The 25,495-nt window shown below is 39.5% G+C and overlaps 1 protein-coding gene across 6 annotated transcripts; it reads left to right on the top strand.

Annotated features, from left to right (window-relative positions):
• Nucleotides 1-17,002: 17,002 nt before the first annotated feature.
• On the top strand, nt 17,003-23,465 carry c22h6orf120 (chromosome 22 C6orf120 homolog). 6 transcript variants are annotated; one of them, XM_062448232.1, is made up of 3 exons: nt 17,003-17,183; nt 19,156-19,270; nt 21,071-23,465. In XM_062448232.1, the coding sequence occupies exon 3, from the start codon at nt 21,129-21,131 to the stop codon at nt 21,684-21,686; it is 558 nt and encodes a 185-aa protein (XP_062304216.1). In that variant the 5' UTR covers nt 17,003-17,183; nt 19,156-19,270; nt 21,071-21,128; the 3' UTR covers nt 21,687-23,465. The 6 variants fall into 6 exon arrangements, with proteins under 6 accessions (XP_062304216.1, XP_062304217.1, XP_062304212.1 ...); XM_062448233.1 differs by having other exon boundaries at nt 17,003-17,257; XM_062448228.1 differs by having other exon boundaries at nt 17,004-17,183; nt 19,156-19,273.
• The last annotated feature ends 2,030 nt before the right edge of the window (nt 23,466-25,495 follow it).

Below are 25,495 nucleotides of genomic sequence, written 5' to 3'. Positions count from 1 at the left end.
CCACATTGCAAAGGTTAAAAGAAAATTATTTTTATTTGTTTTTGTATTGGGTAAAATTGGGTAAACACAACAATGGTTCGTTATGAACCTTTGGGTCATGTGACCCGAAGGCAGCACGAGGGTTAAGTTATGATTTTCTTTCCCACCAGATAAAGGAGCTAGAAGAGGAACCTAAAGAGGGGACAATCATGGATACACTGGATGATGTCACAGCATCAATTTTGAATGGTATGCTGTCTAGGTGTTAAAAGCTGCTTAATAATGCGTGTTGTCAGATAAGTAATTAAATACACTGATACAAAACAAAATTATTGTAAACTTTTTGACTATTTCAAGACACCAAATGTCTGAATTGTATTCAATTTACTCTTAGGCATGGACAAGATATACTAGAGGATTTAGAACATACTTTCATTTGTCATTAAATACCAGTAAATTTCTCATTTTAAAAACATATGAAGACATATTATTTTTATTTATTTATAAAAACTTAATTATTGTACTGTCTTGTAGCTGCCAATATTGATGAGGCCTTGCTCCACACCCTCAGTCGTGATGATTTGAGAGACCTTTTTCCTGGTCCGGAACACTTTCTCAGGAGGAAACGAGTTTGGGCTCTTATTAACCCAGAGGTAGCTGGTTACCTACTTTGCTCTAAAATATCTAGCACAACATGTGGATTCTAACTGAGTCTGTTGTTTAACCTTTGTACGTTGTACTTTTTGTTTTCATCTTGTAGGATGGGAATGTCGCCTTAACAGACAAATCTGGCCCTGGTGAAGCAGGAACAATGTCTTCACCTAGAGGAGTGCCTCCAATCTGCCCCCAGACATCTTCTCCTTTGGTGATGAAAAGTCCAAAGAAGACCCTGCAGCTTCCCAGTCCTCCACAATATGTGGTCTATACAGACAGTGAGTTGGAACAAACTCGCAAGCACTACTTTGAGATGCAGACTGGTGAGGAACACCGTCACCAGCATGATTTCCATCTTGAGAGCCAGCGAGCAAGGAAAGGAGGTCCGGTACCCTTCCAAGCATGAAGTCACTTCAATGGCTAGAAGACTTGGGGAATATTACCCAATGCTACAGGATAAAGATAAAAATATGAACCATGTAAGTGATTTAAATGTGTGGTAAATATGTTTCTTTTTTTGTTTGTTTATTTATGGATTTAGACTGACATCTAATTATAATTTTAAAAAAATTACACCACAGGTAAGCATTTACAACAATCTTCACAAGAGGCTGCAGAATGTGAGGTCCCCACAAAAGAGGCAGGGGCCTACACCAGAGAGGGGCCAGACAAAGAAAAGGTGTCGCATTGACTTCTCATCAAGTGACAGAGAAGAAAATGATGCAGACTCAAGTGGTGCATCAACGATTATTTTGCATCAAACATCTTGGAGCAGTTCTGATGACGACCACAGCTCACGTAAGTTTGAATTGTGTAATTTTGACAATAATATTGGGCATGAAGACTAGGAAATGTTCTGACAGTTTTGGCTATCATGATATAATACAGACATTTTAGATTAATTCTGATTCAGTTTTGATATATTTAGGTGTTACAGATGATTTATAATTTGATTTCATCCATTTGGCTCTCTAAAAAGCAGAAAGGGCATATGTTGCTTAATGTAAAACATGCATAACATTGCTTTGTGTCAGGTGGGAATTTACAGTAAGGTAGTTTTGTTTATCAATATATTTTGCAATTAAAATTAGAGATGCAGTGATTGCAATTTTTTAGGAGGCAAGTCTGACCTGCTGATTTAGATTTCCTTTCTAAGAACTATAATTGACAGCACACACAAACATTGTTTTACTTTTCTTTATTGGAGAAATGTATGTTATCAATAAAACATAACTCATTAAATTACTTAACTAATTTCCTTCAAAATTGCATTAGGATATAGGTCATTCAGACACTACTCAATAAATGTCCTCAACGGGGTTCCCTGTCATGACTGGTTGTGCTTAAAATAAAACAGCCAATTCCAGTCACCTGCCAAACGATTGGTGCATCTCTAATTTGGTTAATTGTTACACTTGCTGACTGAAACCTATATTGGCCGGGTTTCCCAGATTCGTTAAGAAGCTCTTAACGCCAAGAGCTTCTTAGGAGCGTTCTAAGAACGCTCTAGAACGCTCTTAGAACGCTCCTAAGAAGCTCTTAGTGTTAACAAATCTGGGAAACCCGGCCATTATCATTCAGATTGACATGTTTGATGCCCATTACTGATTTGTGTTCTCCATTTTAGTTAAAAAAGACAGTCCGATCATGCAGGCCAGACATTATAGAACTCTACAGGAGATGTTCAAGAAAACAACAAAACCCAACAAAGATGCGGTCGACCAAATCCTTGACCTTGAGTTTGAATCAAGAAGAGCCTTCATCGACAGTGATGCCATGAAAGAAGAGGACAGGCCAACAAAGATCCTCGATGCCTACCCATGTTTTAAGGATCTTCATCACGTAAGCAATTAATTTGATATTTTAGCTTATCAAAACAACTATCATTGTTGCAGGTTTGAACACTTTTGAACACAGGTTTGATGCATTACAGGTGATGAGTGAGCTGCGACGAGTCCTGGATAAGGACAACAGCACATTCATAGATGAAGTAAAGAAGAGATGGGAAGACTTCTGTGCCAAGGTGCAATTTTACGGTGTTTCGAAGAAAGTGATGAAGCCGAAGAAGTTGGGAAATGCCAGTGAAGCATTGCTTCATGTCCTTCAGGTGAGAGTTTGTTCACAACAATTGTTGAACAATCATGGGGTGTGTCCACAAAAAGGGCTTTTTGTGGACACTAAAAGTCCTTTTAGGAGCGCTAGTCTTTCCAGAGCCATTATTTGATTTCATTGAAAGACATGCTTTGGCTTTTTTTTTTTGGGTCCGATGCAAACAGAAAGTTTGCTTTCATATGCCACCATAGTGGTGTTTTATGGTTTTTCTGTTGTACCCTTAAAGACATTTCTCAGGGTTTTCTTTTTCTTTTTATTAGCCAACAGAAGATCCCACCATCTACCTTCAGAAGAGACCACTCTCCACCCTTGTTTTGCTCTTTGATGGGTCCCGCTGTCTTGTCACATTTGGAACCACTCCCATCACCACATTCGCCAAGGAAGACCTTTGTGAAGGTTTGCTTTATCTGGTGGCTTACTACTACACTCTGCATCTTACCTATCCAAAGTGTGTGGCAACCCTCCTCTCTGTCATTCAGACAGAAATATTACAGGACTCTATTCATGAGCAAGACATGACGACCTCATACAAAAAAGCCATGGCAGAATGGAAAGATTTTATTGGGAAGTAGAGGTGTTCAAGGTGTTAAACTACAACTGGCACCAACAGTTTCACTGACCTGGTACTTTATAATCGAGTGTGGGAGGGAGTAGTGTGTATTGGAGAGTTTGTCAAGAGAATATTCTTCCTTTTTGTTCAAGTATTCACTGATTGCCTTTTTCTTTGTTACTTTAATCATCAAAGCATGTTTTGTGCCGCAAATGTTGCACTAAAAAGTGTTTTTGAATGTTACTAGATGTCAATGATGGTTAACTAGGTTTACGAACATACAAACATTACAAGTGATGGTATGAACAGAAAAGTTGAAACTGTTCTGTATCTAAGTAGGTAATCATATTCAGTGTTCAGTAACGATGACACAATGAATAATGTAACAACACAGCCATAATTACCTCAAGGTTATATCCAGTGTTTTATGTTGCAATGCCTTCGTAATTGTGAATACTTACTATTTTGAAAAGCAACAAGTGTGTTGAAAGGCACTGTTTCTAAAAACCAAATCTAAATTTAAAAAAATTGACAATGATCTGTGTGCTTTATTTTATTTATGCTTTGTCTCATTTTAAGCTGGACAAGCTAATAATAAACCGTCTTGAATTAAGAGAAATCATTTTGTTTAGTGGTTCTGCTTTTAAGAACTTTTCACTAAAATTAAGAAAGGAAAAAACACTGAAAGAAGAATTTACATCTTATTTTGAGATTATTTGACTTAATACAGTGCTTGGAATGAGTGTTTTACCACTCATTTCAAGAGAGTTATCACCTTTCTAATGCCTAGATAATTTTTCTTATTTCAAGAAATCTTACCAAGTGTAATTATCTTACTGCACTGGCAGATAAATTAACTTGTTTTTAGTCGTTATCTTCTCAAATTAGGTATTTTTTTACTTGCATTTAGATGGTTCATTTTTGCAGTGTTATAGTCTGTTTTATAATCCCTCCAGGGATTAATAAAGTACTATCTAAATAGTGCTGGCAAGAAATGCTGGAAATAGAAGCAGTCTAGTTTAGATTTAACTTCTTCCCACTTTTTGACATCGAAGTGTAGTCGCTCCAAGTGGAAGTCATTGTGAGACATCACAAAGAAGTCACACCACTTTGCTCCACTAACACCCATCTGTCCGAGTATCTGAAATTGATATTCATGGTAAACTTTTAATGCTAAATCACCATCTGCCTGTCGGATAAGATACGGACACTCTGCACATGTGCTTTTGTCTGGGCACTTAATTTCTAAGAGGCCGTAGGGAGAATCTTCGGATTGGTCAATCACTCTTCCGTCTGGGGATGCTCCTAAGTGGGGAGCGTTCGGGTTTACCACAAAACCACATGGTAGAACAACGGTTCCTGTTAATGCAGTGTACTTTGCTGCAGACACTGGTTCCATTTCAATTCCCCTCCGCATAGCTTTGGTATGCACTGTTTTTTTATCCCTTGTGAGCTCTGCAGCAAGACTGTCAAAGTCAGCTCGTCTTGAGCACACCCTTTTAAAACGCGATGCCAGACCTTGTTCATGCTTTGGCCTCTTGTCTCGTACTCCAGGAGTTCAGAGTCAGTCTGAGTCATACATATACCACTGTAGTAGTCCATCTCCTCTTCACCAAGAACAGTGGCATAGTCTCTTGGCTGTGGGGGCAAAGGGAAGGGGGGGTAGTCATCAGACTGGATAACTGCAGGGCGAGTCTGATAACTCAGGATGGAGCCCAGAGGAACATCACCATACGGTGAGGGCACATACTGTGGCTGATATGAGGGCAAGTTCATTAGTGTGGCCAACTGACATGTACTACCTATGTCATTAAGATTTGACTTCAGCCTCTGTGCAAAATCCTTACAAGGGAGTGGGAGTGGCACTGGACAGTACAGATTGCTGACTATTCCTTCACTTTGCATCTGTTTGGCAGAGGGAAAGTCATTTTGCTGGGGTTTTATTTTATTTATTTGTACCTCAGTAACGGGTTTTGGACTTAACCCCATTGAGCGTCGGGGGATGTGCCAGGTTTGTGGTAAAGATGTCTTGCTCTCCACAGGAGGGACAGACTTGCAGCCTAATTTTATATAGTGTGCCACAGTGTAGAGCAACCCAATAACATGTGCACAATGTCTTTGGCCTGCTTTGCAGTTGCATTCTGCCTTTTAAATAAAGGGACTCTCCAGTGAAAGGTCCACCTGAAAGGTGTAAATGACAAAAATAAATGTTAAGTGACAATCCTTGTGTTTAATCTGATTATCTATACTGTTCTGTGAGTATGATAATTGATCATAATATTATGAAATGCACCATACATACCATGGAATGTGTGTGCCAGAATACTCTAAAAGCTCAGAACGTGAGCAACCTTTGAACAGCCTCTGAACGTGAGGAACTATTTTGCCTTAACATCTAACTTAGCTACCTGGACCATGTAGGGGGGCTCATTCTTTCTCATAGAGGGAAATGCCCTTGCTCTCACACTTGCCCTGTCGCTCTCTCTCTTTCTGACTGCAAAAGCATTGTTATTCACAAGATCATCCCGGTTAGAGAAGAAAAGATGCTATGAATCACCTGTCATTGTGCACATTTTTGACTTATCGTGCTAGCAATTCTGACAGTATAACTTAGCTGCCAATTGCAAGCAAGCAAAGTAAATAACCATGATGCTGACCGTGAGTTGCAAAAAACTGTTTAACCTTAACGTATATGAACTAGCTAAACACATAAATATCAGAGTTGGTCAAAATGTTCTTCAATTTATTTAATAGCTAATGTTAGCTAACGTTAGCTAACGTAAGACAGTGATTAACTTACCTTCAACATCATGGACATATCCCTCGATCCAGTTGCTGTACCCTTTGGTCTGGACAAGTTTGGGGATCCGGTGTTTCTCGTCCGCCCATTTATCGATTAATGCCGCAGTTATAGGGGGCAAGAGCAGAAGATTTGTGGTCCATTTTCCGTCCATCATTACTCTTCGTATAGTAGAGAATCACTTCCGCTCGACCAAGCCTCGTTTTCGTTTTCAATATGGCCGCGACGTGACTAACGAGAATAGACATGTATATATGTCTATGGTGTAGCCGAGCGCATTTTCTCAAGAGCAACTGCAAGGGTTCTAATGACGACACAGCTATTTCATGATTGGCCAGACTCACACGACAACTTTGACGCGTGTTTTGTAATTAATAGGTGTGTTCGACTTCATGCAGCACCGGCGGCGCCGACAGCCGGCTGCCTTGAAGTTGAGAATGCCATTGGCTGCTTCAAGTCAGCCGGGCTGCAGGCGGCTGCAAGCGACGCCGGCGCTGCATGAAGTCGAACGCACCTATTCTGACATCTTCAGTTTCGCCAACGCTCAAATCCTGACCAAACAGTTTAATTGAATTAAAAATGTATTGAAGAAAGGGGTTTAGTCCGCCTCTTCACTAACGGAAAGATTAAGTTTAATTATAAATAAAGTAAAATAAGCAAACAGTGCTTGATCGGCCATGACTGACGTCAACGCAGCAAACCACGAGAAGCTGGAATGTCCGACTTTACAGAGCCGTTTTCAACTCCTCCCCGACTGCAAGCAGCTACTCTCGCCGGTCGTTTCATGCAGCCGCAGTCCATGTCAACACCATGCAGCCCCTTTACTTTCGGTGTATAGAATACAGTTCGTATTCCAAAAATAGCCTGATGTAAAGTCTATACAGACTGTAGCTTGCTTTGCTAAATACAGGGCTCTCAAGTGTCACGCATTGAGCGTGACAGTCACTCATTTCGGTATTTTGTCACGCCGTCCCGCCACACATTGTATTTCTCACGCAGAAAAAAAATATTTATAATATATTTAATATGCCGCAGCACCCAACCAAAATTCATCTGGCCGCGCCGCTCTCACTATGGAACCGGCAGGAATCAAGCGCGTCTCCCCTGGAGTGCTTAGTCGAGCCTGCCACTTATCAGCTAATCAACAAAAAGAAAGTGTCTATACAATAGCCAATCGTAAAATAGCACCAATGTATCTGGGTAAGATTTAATGCAACAACCAATGGAAAAAAAGCATATCCTGTAATTTTTCGTGATTCTGCTACAACGTCTTCTGAAAGTTTTGTTCACCTACAAAGCAAACCACTGGAGCTCGAGCATCACTTTGAGCACAGTCATGATCTCCTGTTTTACTGTTACAACATATTCACAACTTGTTTGACACAAACAATGACAACTTGACTGCTGTTAGAAAATGTTTACCAGATAATTAGCATCAGTTTTTCATGAGTGTCTTAATCAACAGTTTTACAGCCTGTTCACTGACAACACCTGCTCAGAACAAGTTGTTCATAGATGTAGCCAGTGTGTATCGGTGAAACTCACTCCTCAGGTATGTAACAGGCCACCCGCATCAACGGATTGCTAGCTTTTCGTTGGCGTAGTTGGTAGTGGTGGCGCTTGGGATGTCAGAGGTGGCAGGTTCGAACCCAGTGCGGGACTAACATAGGCCCGATACCTCTGACGGAGCTTGCAATACTTTGTCTGTTATATATAATTGGCCTAGTATTATTTTCGTTATCACACAATGACTGACATATTGTCACATTATAAACATCTCTTTCCAAATAGGCGTAATAATTTTATTAGCACTAAATACATGAGTACATAAGTGTTTTGCGTAGTCAATGTTATAGGTCACTTTTAAAATAATGTCATATTTTATAATTATATCCTGGCCATGGATGCATTAATCATTGCTGCCTTTCAAAGATGTCAGGTAAAAAGCAATTAATTAATTAATTAATTTTGACCCCCTGGCGGGGGGGGGGGCGGGGGGAGAATTGCCTGTCTTCAAAACTTGAGAGCCCTGCAGATGGTAATGTTTGAATAGCGATTCCAGTTGATTTACTGCCTGTGACAACGTTGTTGGATATAGGTTAGGACCATTTTTACACAGGAATGCACAATTTCTTTGTTTTGATGCAGCTTTTTCAACCATGTTAGGCTGTAACATAGCCTATCACCATTCCCTCTTGCACTAAGGTAAATTACAAGAGAATCCTGTTTCATTCTACACTTCAATCTTAGTATTTTGAAGTGTAAATGAGCAGCAACAAATGTATGCTTTTTAATCCATGCCATCTTCATACATTATCAGAAATATCAGTTTTAAAGTTTCAGTAACAAAACAGACCCTCTTTTAGTTGTATGTTATAGTGTTTCCTTTCCCACACAGACTAATTTGTGGCGGTGTGCCACAGAATCAACACCGGCCGCCACATTTTGCGTTTCGTTGTTATTATTATTGGGTGTGCTCAAGCCTTCGGCGAGAGCACAACCTTTGTTCTCTCACATATATATTATTAGTGTGTTTGCTGCAAGCAAAAACACTTTTTATGTGTGTTATTCTGCATACTTATTATTTTTATCCATCCATCCATCATCTTCTGCTTGTCCGGGGGTCGGGTCGCGGGGGCAACAACCTAAGCAGGGAGGCCCAGACTTCCCTCTCCCCGGCCACTTCCACCAGCTCTTCCTGGGGGAGCCCGAGGCGTTCCCAGGCCAGCCGAGAGACATAGTCCCTCCAGCGTTTCCTGGGTCTTCCCCGGGGCCTCTTCCCAGTGGGACGTGCCCAGAACACCTCACCAGGGAGGCGTCCAGGAGGCATCCTTATCAGATGCCCGAGCCACCTCAACTGGCCCCTCTCGACGCGGAGGAGCAGCGGTTCTACTCTAAGCCCCTCCCGGATGACCGAGCTTCTCACCCTATCTCTAAGGGAGAGCCCGGACACCCTGCGGAGAAAACTCATTTCGGCCGCTTGTATTTGCGATCTCGTTCTTTCGGTCACTACCCACAGTTCGTGACCATAGGTGAGGGTAGGAACGTAGATTGACTGGTAAATAGAGAGCTTCGCCTTTCGACTCAGCTCCTTCTTCACCACGACGGTGAATTATTTTTTTATTAGTGTGTTTGCTGCAAGCAAAAACACTATTGTTATTCTGCATACTTATTAGTGTGTTTGCTGCAAGCAAAAACACTATTGTTATTCTGCATACTTATTATTGTTGGAATGCTGCTTCAGCATTCCAAGTATTGTTCTTTGAATCTTTATTGTTGGAATGCTGCTTCAGCATTCCAAGTATTGTTCTTTGAATCTTTATTCAACTTCTTCATATTCTTCTTATTCTTCTATTTCTATTTCTTCCGTGGCACGTTTCAGCGCCTTCAAATCTTCAGCTATTAAAACCGTTCAGCTATCAAAAAATTCTGCAGTTTCAGGCCATTCCTGCTATGACTTTTCAGCTTTGTACCTCTTATGCTTGAATTAATATAAATCAATATTCATAATATTTTTATCATGGGTTTCCAATGGAGTTTTCTTTCAAATCCTCTCAAACTTCTTTAAACTTCTTCAACTTCAAAATCCTTCTTCTTCCTCAATCTTTCAGCTAGAGCCACCATTTAAACAATTTTTTTTTGACAAAACCCTAAACTATTTTTAAATAATTCAGCTTTTTGATATCTATTTAACTTTTTTCAATATCACTGATTATGTTTCATGACTTTTTCAAGCCGTTTCTGAGATTTACATGGGTGTTTACGTGAAACCCTAGAGTGCAGACTGAAACGCTTAGAGTGGAGGGCAGCTTCGGATGTTGTTGAAAAAATATTTCTAGTTTGCCAGCATTGCCACAATTTTTACTCTTCATGCTTCGTTTTTGGATCAATAGATAGCTAATTTTGTGCTGGTCGTAGACAGTTATCTGTGGAATCCAACAGACGTACACATTTGTTCAGAGCCCCACGAAAGCGAGACAAAGTCCAACTCTCGCCCCATAGAGAACAATGCAAATCTGGTGACAAAATCGTCAGAGAAAGCAAAAAGAACAACATTTTGAAACTGCCGGTAGAGTCGTATTTCTGACTGCACAGCAATATAAAGGACATCTCTGGTTTCGGCAGAGTCTTGGGTCTCGGAAAATATCCTTATTTTTTGGATTGGACGTATAGTTTTGCGTCTAGGTCAACTTGTTTGAGGTGTGGATGCTAGGTAAATGTTTGTTTTTCTCTCTGCCATCACAGCTGCGCCATCACCGTGGCAACCAAACAAACAGGCACCAGGAAAGCAAAAGGAACACGTTTTTGAAACTGCAGGTAGAGTCGTATTTCTGACTGCACAGACATATAAAGAATATCTCTGGTTTCGGCAGAGTCTTGGGTCTCGGAAAATATCCTTATATTTTGGATTGGACGTACAGTTTTGCGTCTAGGTTATCTTGTTTGGGGTGTGGATTCTAGCTACATTTCTCTTATTCTCTGCCCTCAGCGCATTAGCAATCATAGCTGCACCATCACCGTAACGACAGACACGCACCACTCAGTCTCACACAGGTGATTGGTACGTTTACTTGACCATGAGAAACCCGATTACTAGCAATTGTCGGTTTATGCCAATAATACGATTACTCCGTTTACATGTGTAATTAGTTATGCGATTACTCAATAAACGCGTATACATGATTCTTTTTTATTAATCGTTGTATGCTCCACGGACAAAACTTGCACCATCATCCTTCTGCAACAAAGTGTCGCCGTGTCTTCCTGTATCGGCCCTACTGCTGTATGTTTCATTCCATCAACACATTGAATCCTACTAAGAAAGCCGAGTAAACGCACTCAATGCACACATCTGCTACTGCTATTACTATCCCAACTATAATTTCAGCTGGTAAGACTATAATATTCTTTTTATGACTAGCTAGCTTAGGCCTGGGGAGTCAGGTGGCTGAGCGGTGAGGGAATCGGGCTAGTAATCCGAAGTTTGCCAGTTCGATTCCCGGTCATGCCAACTGACGTTGTGTCCTTGGGCAAGGCACTTCACCCTACTTGCCTCGGGGGAATGTCCCTGTACTTACTGTAAGTCGCTCTGGATAAGAGCGTCTGCTAAATGTAAATGTACTTCTTCTTCTGTTTAACAGTTCAGCTTTCAGCTTCTCCCGCATTGTATTTCAGCTCTTAGCGTTGTTAGCTGATGCAGTTCAGTTTCCACACTGCCTCTTTTGTGTGACTCACACATTTTTTGACATTCATTTCAGCTTGCGGGTATTTTCTCATTTCTGTATTTTCTGCAATTTAAGAAAAATAATTTAATCTTTCAGCATTCCAACGCATTTTCAGCAGGAAATGCCTTTCTAGTTTTTTTTGTTTTTTTTCTCCGCTGGCTAGATGTAGCATGATCTTATTTACCACCCACAATAGTTCTGCTTTTTTTGCAGCAGCATTCTGAGTTAGAGTAGCTAGCTTTTCCAGTTGCACAACAAAGTCACATAATGTGACGAGATTGAATTTAAAAAACTCACCAGGGACAACGACAACATCGGCAACCCTGCACCATGGATTATTATTTTGATGTCATCTTTAAATTAAGTGTCTGAACAGGACTGGTTGTGCAGGCACACATGATTAGTTTCTCCTTCATCTTGAACCTAAAACCTAGATTCTAGGTTAGAAATGTTGACAATGACCAACAGTTGCTACGTTACAAGAAACAAGGAACCAATCCGATTGGCCAACGCTCGTCACTGTTCCACTGTTCAAACTTTTTTCTGTTTCTACATCTTTCAATTATTAATACTTTTCACAATGGGTTTTATTTGCCAAGAAACATCACACAGACAAGGAATTGACTGTGGCAGGAAGGTGCACACATTAAACATATAAGAATCTTTAAAAAAAAGTGTACAAGTCTAACTAATACTAAGGGTTTAAAAATGTAAAAGGTTTAGAATGAAATAAAATATAAAATGGCTCTAACATAACGCTTTAACATTTATGAAATTAAATAAGATACCCTTTTCATCACTCTTTTTTCTCCTTTTTCAACCGTGAGAAAATATTGCAATGCATAACAATGACAGATATACTTTTAACACTGTCTCACCATTTTGGTTTCAAAGCAACACTTTTTTTCACCTTCATACTGCTGACATACTTTTGTCTGCTATGATATTGATAACTGTTATGCAATATACTCTTCATCACTATATTTGCTCATTTTTCTAACTTCAAACTTTTTTCTATTTCTCAATCTTTCATTCTTTAATACTTTTAACGCTTAAAAATGTATGAAAGTCAGTAAGATATCTTTTCATCACTGTTTTTTCTCAATTTTCAACAGTAAGAAAATATCGCAATGCATAACAATGACAGATATACTTTTAACACTTTCTCACCATTTTGTTTTTAAAGCACATACCAGTTTTACAATTTTTGTAAAACCTTCTTCACTATTCAAGCCATCAAAACAATCATTTCAACTGCTTTCAGCAAACACACACATTTTCTTCAGGAAATGTACCTTTCTAGTTTTTTGTTTTTTTTCCTCCCACTTTTTTCCGTCGCCTACTCCTTTCACACCGTTTAAGCTAGAAATACCGTTCAAACTTCATTTGATAAAGTCTGAACTGCTCTAGTGTGCTATTACTTTTCTCATTGATAACTTTTAAAGTTTTTAAGGTATTAAAGTTTAAAGTGCTAAAAACAATGAATGGGTTTCAATGGTTCAGAATGTTCAAGTCAAATTCAATTGTGACGTCATGCACTGACAGAACTGTTTCTCACCGCGTCAATTTTTGACACTGTTTAACACTTTCCTGCCTGAATATGCATAGTTTTTCAAATAATATACCTGAACTGTTTATACAATTTTGAAGACAAGAAGTAGGGCTTTCTAATGATATAAATATTTGTATGATTGTTAAGCAAATCATCCTTTATCAAGACGATTTCACGGAGCCATTCTGACAAAAATCTTCTCCGTCTGCATTACTTTTTTAGAAAACCTCATTTTTAACCACTTTAAATACAAGCTAGAGGACAGGTTAGAGCGTATCAAATGTGCGTAATTTTGTCGTGAATTCAGAACAGCAGACAGATGTAAGATAGACTATTTTGTTTAAAAGTTATAACCACTGAAGTGATGAGTGGGATAACGCAATTCCAATCTAGCGCGATGGCTCTCCATAACTAAAAACGGTTCTACTTTTTTCCACAATCGACCAAATTGGCCAAACAAGGTATGTACATTGAGCTTAAAGTGTACATAATCTAGCTAGATAATTTTCCTTTAAGAAAGCTTCACAAAAATCCTCAAAAATCGAGGCTCAACACTGTCATAGCCGACCGTCACAAACAGCCAAACCGGGGTCACGAAAGGTTTACTGCAGCTGGCGTTATTACGAACAAAGGCTTCGTAACTGAAACGTTTTTACTTTTAGTTGACGATATTGAACACAGATGTTAAGAAACTTGTCTTTACTCTAAATATCTTCTCCGTTTTCAATTTGAAGCAGTAAATCTAACAGTAGGAATTCTCCCACGACATCCGCTCGCTCTGCTTTGACAAATGTTTTCTCAGTCCATCATACATTAGACAAGCTAATTTTCGAGCACTTTCAATACAAGATACAGGCCATGTTAGAGTTGATATATATACATAATTGTGTGGGCAATGTAGAACAGCAGACAGATTTGAAATATGATCTTTTGTTTTAAAGTTATGGCCATTCTAGTGACGAGTGCTTACAACGCTGTCATCATAGCTGCCATAGAACGGCGAAACAAGGTCACATAGCTAGCTACGTCTATCGTTCGTTAACTAACGTTACCTACAAACAAATGCTTCGTAACAGTATTTACTTTTTATCGGCGATATTGACAACAGAGGTTAAGGAACTTGTCTGTAATCCAAATATCGTCTCCGTTTTCAATTTGAAGCAGTAGATCTAGCTTACTGTAGGAAATCTCCCATTGAATCCTGATACTGAAACCTAGATTCTAGGTTAGAAATGTTGACAATGACCAACGGTTGCTACATTACAAGAAACAAGGAACTAATCCGATTGGCCAACGCTCTTCACTGTTCCACTGTTCAAACTTTTTTCTGTTTCTACATCTTTCAATTATTAACCCGTTAAGGAGTAGCGTCACACATGTGATCGTTCGAAAGCGGGCCCCACAGAGTACCGTCACACGTGTGATTCTGAACATTCCAACCGACTATTTTCCGATAGACAAAAACTATATGACAAACGCTATAGTATGGCTTCAAAATTTACAATTAGGAGGCTAACAAGTAACACTAGCAGGTAGTAGCATTACTATGGGTGCTATGACTTTTCAGCTTTGTACCTCTTATGCTTGAATTAATATAAATCAATATTCATAATATTTTTAACATGGGTTTCCAATGGAGTTTTCTTTCAAATCCTCTCAAACTTCTTTAAACTTCTTCAACTTCCAAATCCTTCTTCTTCCTCAATCTTTCAGCTAGAGCCACCATTTAAACATTTTTTTTTTGACAAAACCCTAAACTATTTTTAAATAATTCAGCTTTTTGATATCTATTTAACTTTTTTCAATATCACTGATTATGTTTCATGACTTTTTCAAGCCGTTTCTGAGATTTCCATGGGTGTTTACGTGAAACCCTAGAGTGCAGACTGAAACGCTTAAGCTTAATTTATACTTCGGTCGCGGACACTTTTGAAATGCTCGCCGACAAAAAAAAAAAGTGTCGCTCAGGCTGCTGCATTTATACTTCGGAAAACAGTCGCCTGTGCTCAAGGTTCGCGTGACGTAAACAGAATAATTTTACCGTTACATTCATAGCTATGGTTACATTGTTAACGCTTTGTAGCCTAGGTGATCAATCGGAGAAACTGACAATTTTAATTTTTCACTATGTGACGATATCCGCGCCAGTAGAAATTTCTCCTGGTAGGCGACACTTCTAAGCGACGGTTAAAAGTGTCGACCGAGACGTCATTTCTGTCGGCGACCTTTTCAAAAGTGTCTGCGACCTAAGTATAAATTGGGCTTAACGATCTGGGCAGAGAGAAAAACGAACATTTACCTAGCATCCACACCTCAAACAAGTTGACCTAGACGCAAAACTATACGTCCAATTAAAAAAATAAGGATATTTTCCGAGACCCAAGACTCTGCCTAAACCAGAGATATTCTTTATATGTCTGTGCAGTCAGAAATACGACTCTACCTGCAGTTTCAAAAACGTGTTCCTTCTGCTTTCCTGGTGCTGTTTGTTTGGTTGCCAGAGCGATGGAGCAGCTGTGATCGCTAATAAAGCTTAATTTATACTTCGGTCGCGGACACTTTTGAAATGGTAGCCGACGAAAAAAAAAGTGTCGCTCAGGCTGCTGCATTTATACTTCGGAAAACAGTCGCCTGTGCTCAAGGTTCGCGTGACGTAAACAGAATCATTTTACCGTTACATTCATAGCTATGGTTACATTGTTAACGCTTTGTAGCCCAGGTGATCAATCGGAGAAACTGACAATTTTAATTTTTCACTATGTGACGACATCCGCGCCAGTAGAAATTTCTCCTGGTAGGCGACACTTCTAAGCGACGGTTAAAAGTGTCGACCGAGACGTCATTTCTGTCGGCGACCTTTTCAAAAGTGTCTGCGACCTAAGTATAAATTGGGCTTTAGAGTGGAGGGCAGCTTCGGATGTCGTTGAAAAAATATTTCTAGTTTGCCAGCATTGCCACAATTTTCGCTCTTCATGCTTCATTTTTGGATCAATAGATAGCTAATTTTGTGCTGGTCGTAGACAGTTATCTGTGGAATCCAACAGACGTACACATTTGTTCAGAGCCCCACGAAAGCGAGACAAAGTCCAACTCTCGCCCCATAGAGAACAATGCAAATCTGGTGACAAAATCGTCAGAGAAAGCAAAAAGAACAACATTTTGAAACTGCCGGTAGAGTCGTATTTCTGACTGCACAGCAATATAAAGGACATCTCTGGTTTCGGCAGAGTCTTGGGTCTCGGAAAATATCCTTATTTTTTGGATTGGACGTATAGTTTTGCGTCCAACAGACAACGATTCGTTCATTTTGACTGGGTCTTAGGATACGGATCTTTGGATAATTTTTCACGTGACCTGCATAGCTCAGAAGAGGAAACAGAAAGGATTTGTTTACCTCGTTCACTTTCGCGTAACTAGGTTTAGTAAGACGTGAATGATATTCGTTCACAAGTAATAATTACAGGTTTTGTTATTTTCACTTTTTTTGTACTTTACTTATAGTTCAGTGCAGCGTAATTGTTTTCTGTGATAATTAAATGCTAGTGTGATAATAAATGACCATTTCAAATCATACAAACTGTCATGATACATTATTTTAATGCAGGAATTTCTTTTAAAATAGTATCTGCTGGTTTACATGCACTAACATGAGAATATGATACGTGTTTGCAGTGGATGTATTTAGGCCAGGGAATTGGCTATAAAATGTTGAGCAACCCCCCCCCCCCCCTCCCAGTTGAAATGAACGAATGACTCGAAAAAAGATTTGTTCATTTTGCTGAACGAGATTCAAAGAACCGAATCAGTAAAATGATCCGAACTTGCCATCACTAGTTCAAAGTCGGTGGTAATTACATGTGGTCGACACACGGGGGCGTCTTAATACTTGACCACTGGGCCTTCCATACACCCGAGTGCTCTCTGAAGCAGGGAATTTACATCAGCGTCTGAAATTGCTCACTCATTTCGTTCACTCACTGCTGAAATATAGTGCACTCACTGCCTTTCACTTTATAGGAGATAGTGAATGAGTGAACGACTGGGCGATTTCAGACACAGCCGTGGATTGATAAACAGCCAACATGTCTGTGACCGCTCCCGAGTGGCGCAGGAAATTTACGTCAGCGTCTGAAATAGCTCACTCATTTCGTTCACTCACTGCTGAAATATAGTGCACTCACTGCCCTTCACTACATAGGAGATAGTGAATGAGTGAACGAGTTAGCGGTTTCAGACACAGCCTATGGTTGTCACCCGCCATTAAACCGAAGAAGAAGACACTTCCTGGTCCGGCGCACACTGAAAAAAACAGTAGGCTGTTTAACTATTTTGTATTGTGTTCACGCAATTGAGTATAAATAACTCAAAGTACGCAGTTATTTACGGTAAGATAAAAAACTATCTGAAGTTTAGATCAAGTTTAGATCAGAATCCACCACGTTAGCTAATCTTTTAAACCCTTATTCAAATGCCAGCAAGCGTGCCAAGCTTTTTTAGGTGGTCTTTACCGTACTACCGATAGAGCTAGAGCTAGCAGTCTGATGACTCGTCTAGGCTCATTCAAATGTGCTGGTAGGCATACGTAACCATAACCATGTATGTGAATGATATGCAAATCCTGCATACTTTTCATGCATGTGAGCTAGATAACTGGTGTCAAAACTATTGACAGCAGAACTAGTTTAGCCTACTATAATAGTATAGTGCCAACGTGCTCCTGTAGTCCTAGGCTAGTAGCTAGGGCCCTACGCGTGAAAGTTTCGATTTACAAACCTCCCCGTTAATCCTCACTGTCCAAATTATTTACATACAACGCTGAGATATACAGTAACGGGTCAAATTCTAAAAACTTAGCTGAGGTTGCAAGTTTGTTTTCCACCCGAACTATTTTGCATCAGGAGGTCTAATCGCCAGAGCAGATCGCGCTAGTTAGCACTAGCTTTAGCCAAGTTAGTAGTTTGTTTTCAACCCAATCTGTTTTGAATCAGGATAAAGGAATAAAGGATTGCGGCTGACATCCTTTTTAAAGCTTGTCGTCAATCGAAACTATCCGTATGACACTAATTCAAGCCGACTATATTTGACTAAAAAAAATCTTACTACAGCCACACAACACCCTAACTCATTTGAGCTGCTCAACAAATATTGTGGAATTTACAGTCATCGGCCAACTCACTGGAGTATAATAGACTGATTGATCCGTGAGGGGAATTGCACTGTTATAGTTGCATAGACTACCATGAACATAAATAACATATAAATCTACAGTATAGAGTAGTGTTAAAGCTTCATTGGCATGCATATTAAGTCCTAACACATGAAGGGAATGTAAAACAGTTTTTCCTATGGTATGTTATTGGCACTGTCCATATACATTTACATTTAGTTATTTAGCAGACGCTCTTATCCAGAGCGACTTACAGTAAGTACAGGGACATTCCCCCTGAGGCAAGTAGGGTGAAGTGCCTTGCCCAAGGACACAACGTCAATTGACACGGCCGGGAATCGAACTAGCAACCTTCAGATTACTAGCCCGATTCCTTAACCGCACGACCCTCATAGCTGGCTCAGGTCACCAGTTTTGGCAGTGTCCCCACAAAAACACTATTGTTTTTATTTGTTACTTTTGGATGGCCCCTTACTAGCTAGGCCTACATGTTTCATCAAATAACTTTATGAACGTTGAACAAGTGAGTGATGCTCTGACTGCTTTACTAACTGCCGCAGGGAAACATCACTGGCCTTGTGTGCTCAATGGTATGCACTATTCACACTATTCAATCTAAGTTTCAAATGCAAAACAAATGCTCAAATGATACATGACTATCTTATTGTATCATGCTTAAATGATATAAATCAACATCATGCAATCCATTCAATACTCCTATAGTTTTGTGGGAGTGGCTTTGAAGGGAGAAGGTGGGATATTTTGGTTTGAATCGTGTCAAAAAGAAGCTAAAATAGCTAGCTTCACGCAACTTGCCTACCCTGCCTTTAATCCCAAAATATATGCAACATAAGTATAATCAATTGCAATATACCATTTATGATTCAATAGGAAAAATGACGATGAATAGAAAAATAAATGGTATCTAGTACCTCTCTGGCAAATTAAAATAAATTGTACACATGATACCTGATGTGTCATTTGAGCAGTCATTGAGCAGTTGAAAATGTGTCAGAGTTGTAAGGTGGTGTAAAGTGTTGTCTCATAACATGCTGTCTAATGATTTAATGCATTTTATTGGATTTGAAGAGATTACATTTTTTCATACACTACCAGGTTACATCCCCTCCAATCGTCAGCAGTCACATCAATGAGGACAAGTGATCTAGTTCCAGTGGCAGCAGTACATGCCCATGTGATAACACTACCTCCACCATGTTTCACAGATGAGGTGGTAAGCTTTGGATATTGAGCATGAAAAACTTCCCCCACGTCCTTTCTTTTGATCACTCCATAGGTTAATACAGGGGTGGGCAATACATTTTTTCAAGGGGCCACATGAGAAACCTTAAGTGTGTTGGAGGGCCGCATCAACGATAACTTGAACTTAATTCTGCTCACTATTCATTTTCTCCCATTGTAAAAAGCAGTAAAGTATATATTCTGATTAGCTGCTACTGGTTATCAGAAGAATAAGGATATTCTGTAAATATTTTTATATAAATATTTTAGATTTTGATGTAGGTCAAATAGGAAAAGACTATAGAAGTAATTAACAGTAAAAACAACAACAACAGTGTTTCATTTTATTTGTAACTAGTTAATCTTCACAAACACTGAAAAGTTGTTTTGCAGTATGTTAAAAATATATGCAATTGATCAACTTTATACAAAAAGCAATACGTTTTTTCAGTTCATTTTGTTCTGTGAGAGAAATCCAGTGGGCTTGAACAAGTGCATCGAAATCTGGCTGAATGTCTGAGGTGGATATACGAAGGACAGCTGACAGGTGATGATCAGGGTATGCAGTTCAACTAGCAAACCATCAGCCCGCGCCCACTGAATCAGTCAAGTTCTTATTATGTCCGCGTTAGTCCACTGTCGTCCTGATTTCCTACCGCTCAACACATTGATTTATTTTTAATTTTTGATTTATTTCACGCGGGCCGGACTGGGACAGCCCGCGGGCTAAAACCCAGTCCGGTCCACGTGAGATAAATCAAAAAATAAATAAATGTGTTGAGCGGTAGGAAATCAGGACTACAGTGATCAGGCGATTTACGTATGCCCAGGTGCACAAATGTGACTAGTACTAGGTACTTTATAAATAGGTAGACATATTATAGATATAGTATAAATAGATAACTGTCATTCATGTAAGCAGAGTCGTAGACGTATACTTAAAAGTCCCATTGCTGTTGTCGGCAAATATCAACACTGATGACAACAACCTCTTGTCCAATCAAATCGCAACTAACTGTTGTATAAATCTGTATATGACTGCAGAGCAAGAGGTCACAGGTTCAAATCCAACTCAGTATGTTGTTTTGGATAAAAGCATCTGCCAAAGGAATACATTATTATTAATATTCCCTTCCCTGTTAATCTTCCCTCTTCCACTATGAAAATTCATAATGAAAATATAATTTGAGTCGTTTTTTAAATCACAAAACATTGAGGTAGGAGTTAATATAATCTTTAATGGGTTTCAACATAGTGAGCAGTGATAGCTTTGGAATTTGTTTGGGCATTCAATGCAGATGGAAAACCTATGCAATGTGTTCAAACCTATTACGGATCGTATTTATTCTGTTCTGGAAATCTCATTGCAACATGTATTGTATGACTGTGATTATTCAATCCTGATCAATGACATGCTAACCAATCTTGTTCAGTATACTCTCATGTGCCACCTGGCTGAATATCCTGGCTGCAATTCATTCAGACAGGGAGGGGGAAATTCTGAACAAATTAGTTTACAACCCGGTTCCAAGTGGAAGTACAATCGGTGTTGCCACTGTCTGTAAATGTAGGCCACAGCTGTAAAGGTGTTATGTCCTAGTTGTTTCTTATATAGGTCCCACCCTAGCAGTGTTCCTTAACAACCAAAATAAAACTAGCAGCAATAATCGGCATTAATTACCGTTGCTGATAGTTAAGAAATAGGGGATATAAGCTAAGCTAGTTTTTACCTTTTTATATCTAATTAAATATCTCATATTTCAAATGTCCCTTTTATACTGTTCTCCAGGTTATCAACAAATGCTAGAATAATGGTGATAACCTGTCGGTGATTGAACATCTCCACCATGGTGTTGTCCAGCTGTCTCCTGGCAGTTGCTGTCTTCCTGTCCCAGGCCAGGGGATTCCTGCATCCTTCAGAGGAAGATGCTGTCTCTGAGGAATGGCTGCTGCTGCATGTGGTCCAGGGCCACATAGGGGCCGGTAACTACAGCTACTTGCGTCTTAACCACGATGGTAGGATCATTCTGCTTTTGCGTAGCCTGAAAGGAGACGCTGACCTATATGTGTCCGACAAGACCCTGCGACCAAGTTTTGACACTTACAAACTGCAGTCGGTGACATGCGGTAAAGATGCAGTTGTGGTACCCAGGGACTTTATAAGGCCAGTTGGGATTGGAATCTATGGACACCCATCCCACCAGGAGAGTGAGTTTGAGATGCGTGTGTTTTATGATCAGACTGCTCCCAAAGATCATTTTGATAAAAGCTTTTACACATCAGAGGACAGAATAAGGCCACAGAAATACCGCCAAGCACCAGATGAAGACTTTGAGGAGGAGGAGTCAATTTTCTGGACTATTTTAATTGGACTTTTGAAGATTATTCTTGAAATTTTGTTCTAAAGAACTGTAGTTGCTGCTATAATGTAAAAAAAAAAAATGTTTCGGAAGAGGAAAAATTGATTAATTGTGTATTTTCTGTAATTGGGAAAATCTTGAGTTTTCTTTTCTTTTTTTTATAATTAAACCTATTTTCATAATTTTACCAATAAATTCTGATTAGTAACGAGAGTAAATGCCATGTCATACAAAAAAGCCTAGTCCAATTTATTCCTTTTCAGAAGGAAATATCGCTTTTCAAATTGAGAGATGGATGGTCCTGCTTTTTCTATGAAAATTGGATTCTTTGGAAGTTTTTAAATTACTCTTCAAACATTTAGGAGAACATTTTTCTGAAAACTGTTTTAAATGGGTCATCATTTAAGAGCATTTCTGGAAGCTTCGAAAACTATTGGGCTGTACTGACAATCATCTGTCAATTGAAGATCAGGATGAATTTATGTAGGAAGTAGTCCCACCATAGCGGTGCATGTCAAGATGTATTGTCTGTATATTAGTCGGTTTTTGCCAGAAACATTTTTGGTGGTCCAATCAGCGAACAGAGGGAGTGGCTGAAAACGATGACGTTGATGTTGTGCGCTAGTTTGAGTTGTAGTTCAGTAATGTCGGCGGAGAAAGAAGCCATTTGGTCCGTTGTAACGCTGCCGACTATCCAGAAGTTAAAGCCGGAGCAAGAACAATCTTTGCTGAGTTTTGTTGGTGGCCATGATGTTGTGGCCCTCCTCCCACGGGGTTCGGGAAAAGTTTGATTTTCCAGCTACGGCAGCTAGCTCCGTTACAGTAGTGGTGAAGGAGTTGGCTAAGACTAGCGATTGGTTATGGCAGATCCAGAGTAGCTCTGGGCAGATCCAATAGTTTTAAACTTCAACAGAGTACCCGCCTTCAAGGAAGGCTACATTAAAAGTACCTTTTAGCAAGAATGTGGCGTTACATTTATCATTGCAATACAAGTTTGTGTGATGAGCAGCATATACACTTAATGTGTGCGCTGCTTAGAATTTTGTTTCTTAGTCGTCAGGAAAGCTTTTCATTAAAGAAAGTATTTCTTATGGTTTTGAACATAATTTGTAAAGATGAATCAGAAATCATTTGTTCATATCTGCCTGGTTTAAGAAGAAATACACATTTCCTACGAGGTTCTTGAATTATGCAAAAAAAGTAGTAAATGTCCCCAATGAACCAACATGTTCAGCAGTGCCTTAGATGAGATTTATTGGGTGAATGGCAATGCAATTTTCAAATAAAAATTAGCAAATGACTTTGCAAACTTCCATGTCAGACTGTTGCTTTCTACTCTGCCCCAGACGCTTTTCTAACCGAATCTTTTTGTGTAGGTTTCTTAAATTCAAACCTTTTTAAGTGTATTTACTGCAGGGTAGGGGTGTAACAATATATTGTGGCACAATATATCGCAATGCAAAAATGTTACAATATGTATTGTAGTTATGGCAATATTTTTTACAATATGACGTCTGTTTTATTCTATTGGTTAAGCTACCAGAATGCAACCAACTCTGCACCTGTGTGCATTCACAGAAATAGCTTGAACTGAGTTAAACTAAGTTGAATGAACAAATACATCTCTTAATTGAATTGCAGTAAAAAAAAATATATATATATATATTGTGATACGTATTGTATTGTGAAACCAGTATTGTAATAAGTATCGAATTGTAAGATGAGTGTATTGTTACACCCTTACTGCAGGATTGACAGATTTGCTCTGAAATATTGAGGATGTGGGTTTTGATTGGCCATAATAAATTACAGGTGGAACTGTAATTCCGGGGTAGTCTGAGTTATGTTTTCTTTTTTTTAAATGCTTAGACACCAGGTAGTGATGGAAGAATCGTCTCAACTTCGACTGAAGAATTTTTTTTATACAAAACGGTCTGTAACTGTATGTTCACCGCTCACCCATGCGGGCACATGTCAAAAGGGACGAGAAGGAGCCAAAACAGGAAATCAAAATGGCCGGTACATTGCAGACAGAAAATCTAAGGGGAAGACGCACACATATACAATCAGACACATCAGGCATACAGATTAACATTTTGTTTAATTCCGTACAAGGGACTAGGGTGTGTGTGGAGGAAAATTTGATTTCCTGTGTACTTATGTTATTCACTAATCAACAGAACTCTCACTAATCAATAGAACTAGTCATTGGATACTAGTAAGTATGTTCTCATGTGAGTTTGCCATTAATAAGAGTAGATTGTGTCTATTTGTCAGGTTGTATAGATGTTTAGGGTCAGGAGAAAGTACTGGGTAAAAGTCTCTTGTGATGACTACGGGGAGAGCTCCACCTATGATCTCTCTGCCCTGAGAGTGGAGCTCAGCAATGCTGGCTCACATTCTACTGGGTGTTCAGTCACAGACAGAGGAATTGGTGTGCAAATTCCCAAACTGCGTTCAACAAAGAGCTGTTTTGCTCCTTATCTGACGTGAATGGCAAGCTATATCCCAAGCCCCAGCAGCCCACTACGAGATAGTTTACCTTCTGTAAAAGACTGGGACGCACCAAAATGCGATGTTGGGATCTTGGCAGAGGTAGTCAGCCTGCACGCTATAGAGTGTTTTATTGTAACAGTTAGATTTTGTCGCACTTGTCGAAGAAGTCTCAATTGTGTCAAAAATAGTCAAAATGTTGGGATCTGGGAAAGGGTCCTCCATTTTACATTCAGCATACGTTGAGACTACATCAAAACAAACAAACCTTAAACTTTTAAACTTGATTACATGCAATTTTAACTAGACAATCTCTTACATTTAATTAATTTGGGGCCAAGTTGTGAGATTTCTACATTCCTGTATTACCCGTGTTTATTCTTTGATACAGTTAAAATAAATGGTAAGTTGTGGTTAATTTGTTTGTTGATGTATTGATGACCGTAATTCTTTGATTAAACGCTTCGATTATTACACAATGATTATTACACATCGATTATTACACAATGTTAATTTTTGGTGCGGCGTTTATTCGAGGGCGGTGTTTATAAGAAATACGTTATTCTAGGCTAGCTATGCTAGCATGCTAACGTGTCTCCAAACAAGCTTGCTCGTTCGCTACATTAAATGTTCTTAACTAGTTTGAACAGTACGGTCTTCTAAATCACCAATTAAGCAATGAGCAAATGTCAATGTTAGCTAGACTAGCTAGCTTTATCTCATCTGCTTTTTATTAATGCTGAATTGGGAATGCAAGAACAGCTAGATACCGAAAACACCTACCTACTGTAGCTATGTAAACTAGTCATCTTGCTAACGCAAGAGCACCTGCCTCTCAGTTCTTTCAATAGATAATCTAGACAGGCGTTAGCAATAGGCTAGACTGCTATTCGTTTTCTGGCTTTTTTTTCGTAAGCTTCCCTTCTAATGCCGACTAACAGCTAGTCTCTAGCTAGCTAGAGTTATTTGCTAAGTAAGGTATGTTGATGTGATATTTGAAACGTATTAAGCTAGCAATGGGCCCCTAGCAAGAGTATATGGCTGCAGCCTACAGCCTCCCGTCTCATGCCCTCCCGTCTCATGCCCTCCCGTCTCATGCCCTCCCGTCTCATGCCCTCCCGTCTCATGCCCTCCCGTCTCATGCCCTCCCGTCTCTTGCTTCTACTTTTCAAAATAAAAGCTTGCGTCTGGTCCGCTATTTCTCCTTCCTACTTTGGTGTACATGTTTTTTTTTAGCTGGACTACATCACAACGACGGTTGAGGTTAGGATTAGTTAAAGGCCAGGAGTCATAGCAGAGGAGAGAGGTTAAGGTCAGAGCAAGGTTAGGCACAACCACGACGGTTAGGCACAACCACGACG

The sequence above is a fragment of the Osmerus eperlanus genome, chromosome 22 (assembly GCF_963692335.1).
Source record: "Osmerus eperlanus chromosome 22, fOsmEpe2.1, whole genome shotgun sequence".
In the NCBI taxonomy this organism is placed as follows: domain Eukaryota; kingdom Metazoa; phylum Chordata; class Actinopteri; order Osmeriformes; family Osmeridae; genus Osmerus; species Osmerus eperlanus.
Note: the sequence above shows the minus strand (reverse complement) of the source record. Positions and strands in the feature narration are given on the sequence as shown.

Bases quoted from the DNA above. Each gene is read 5' to 3' on its own strand.
- c22h6orf120 (XM_062448232.1), top strand. From the start codon at position 21,129: ATGGTGTTGTCCAGCTGTCTCCTGGCAGTTGCTGTCTTCCTGTCCCAG.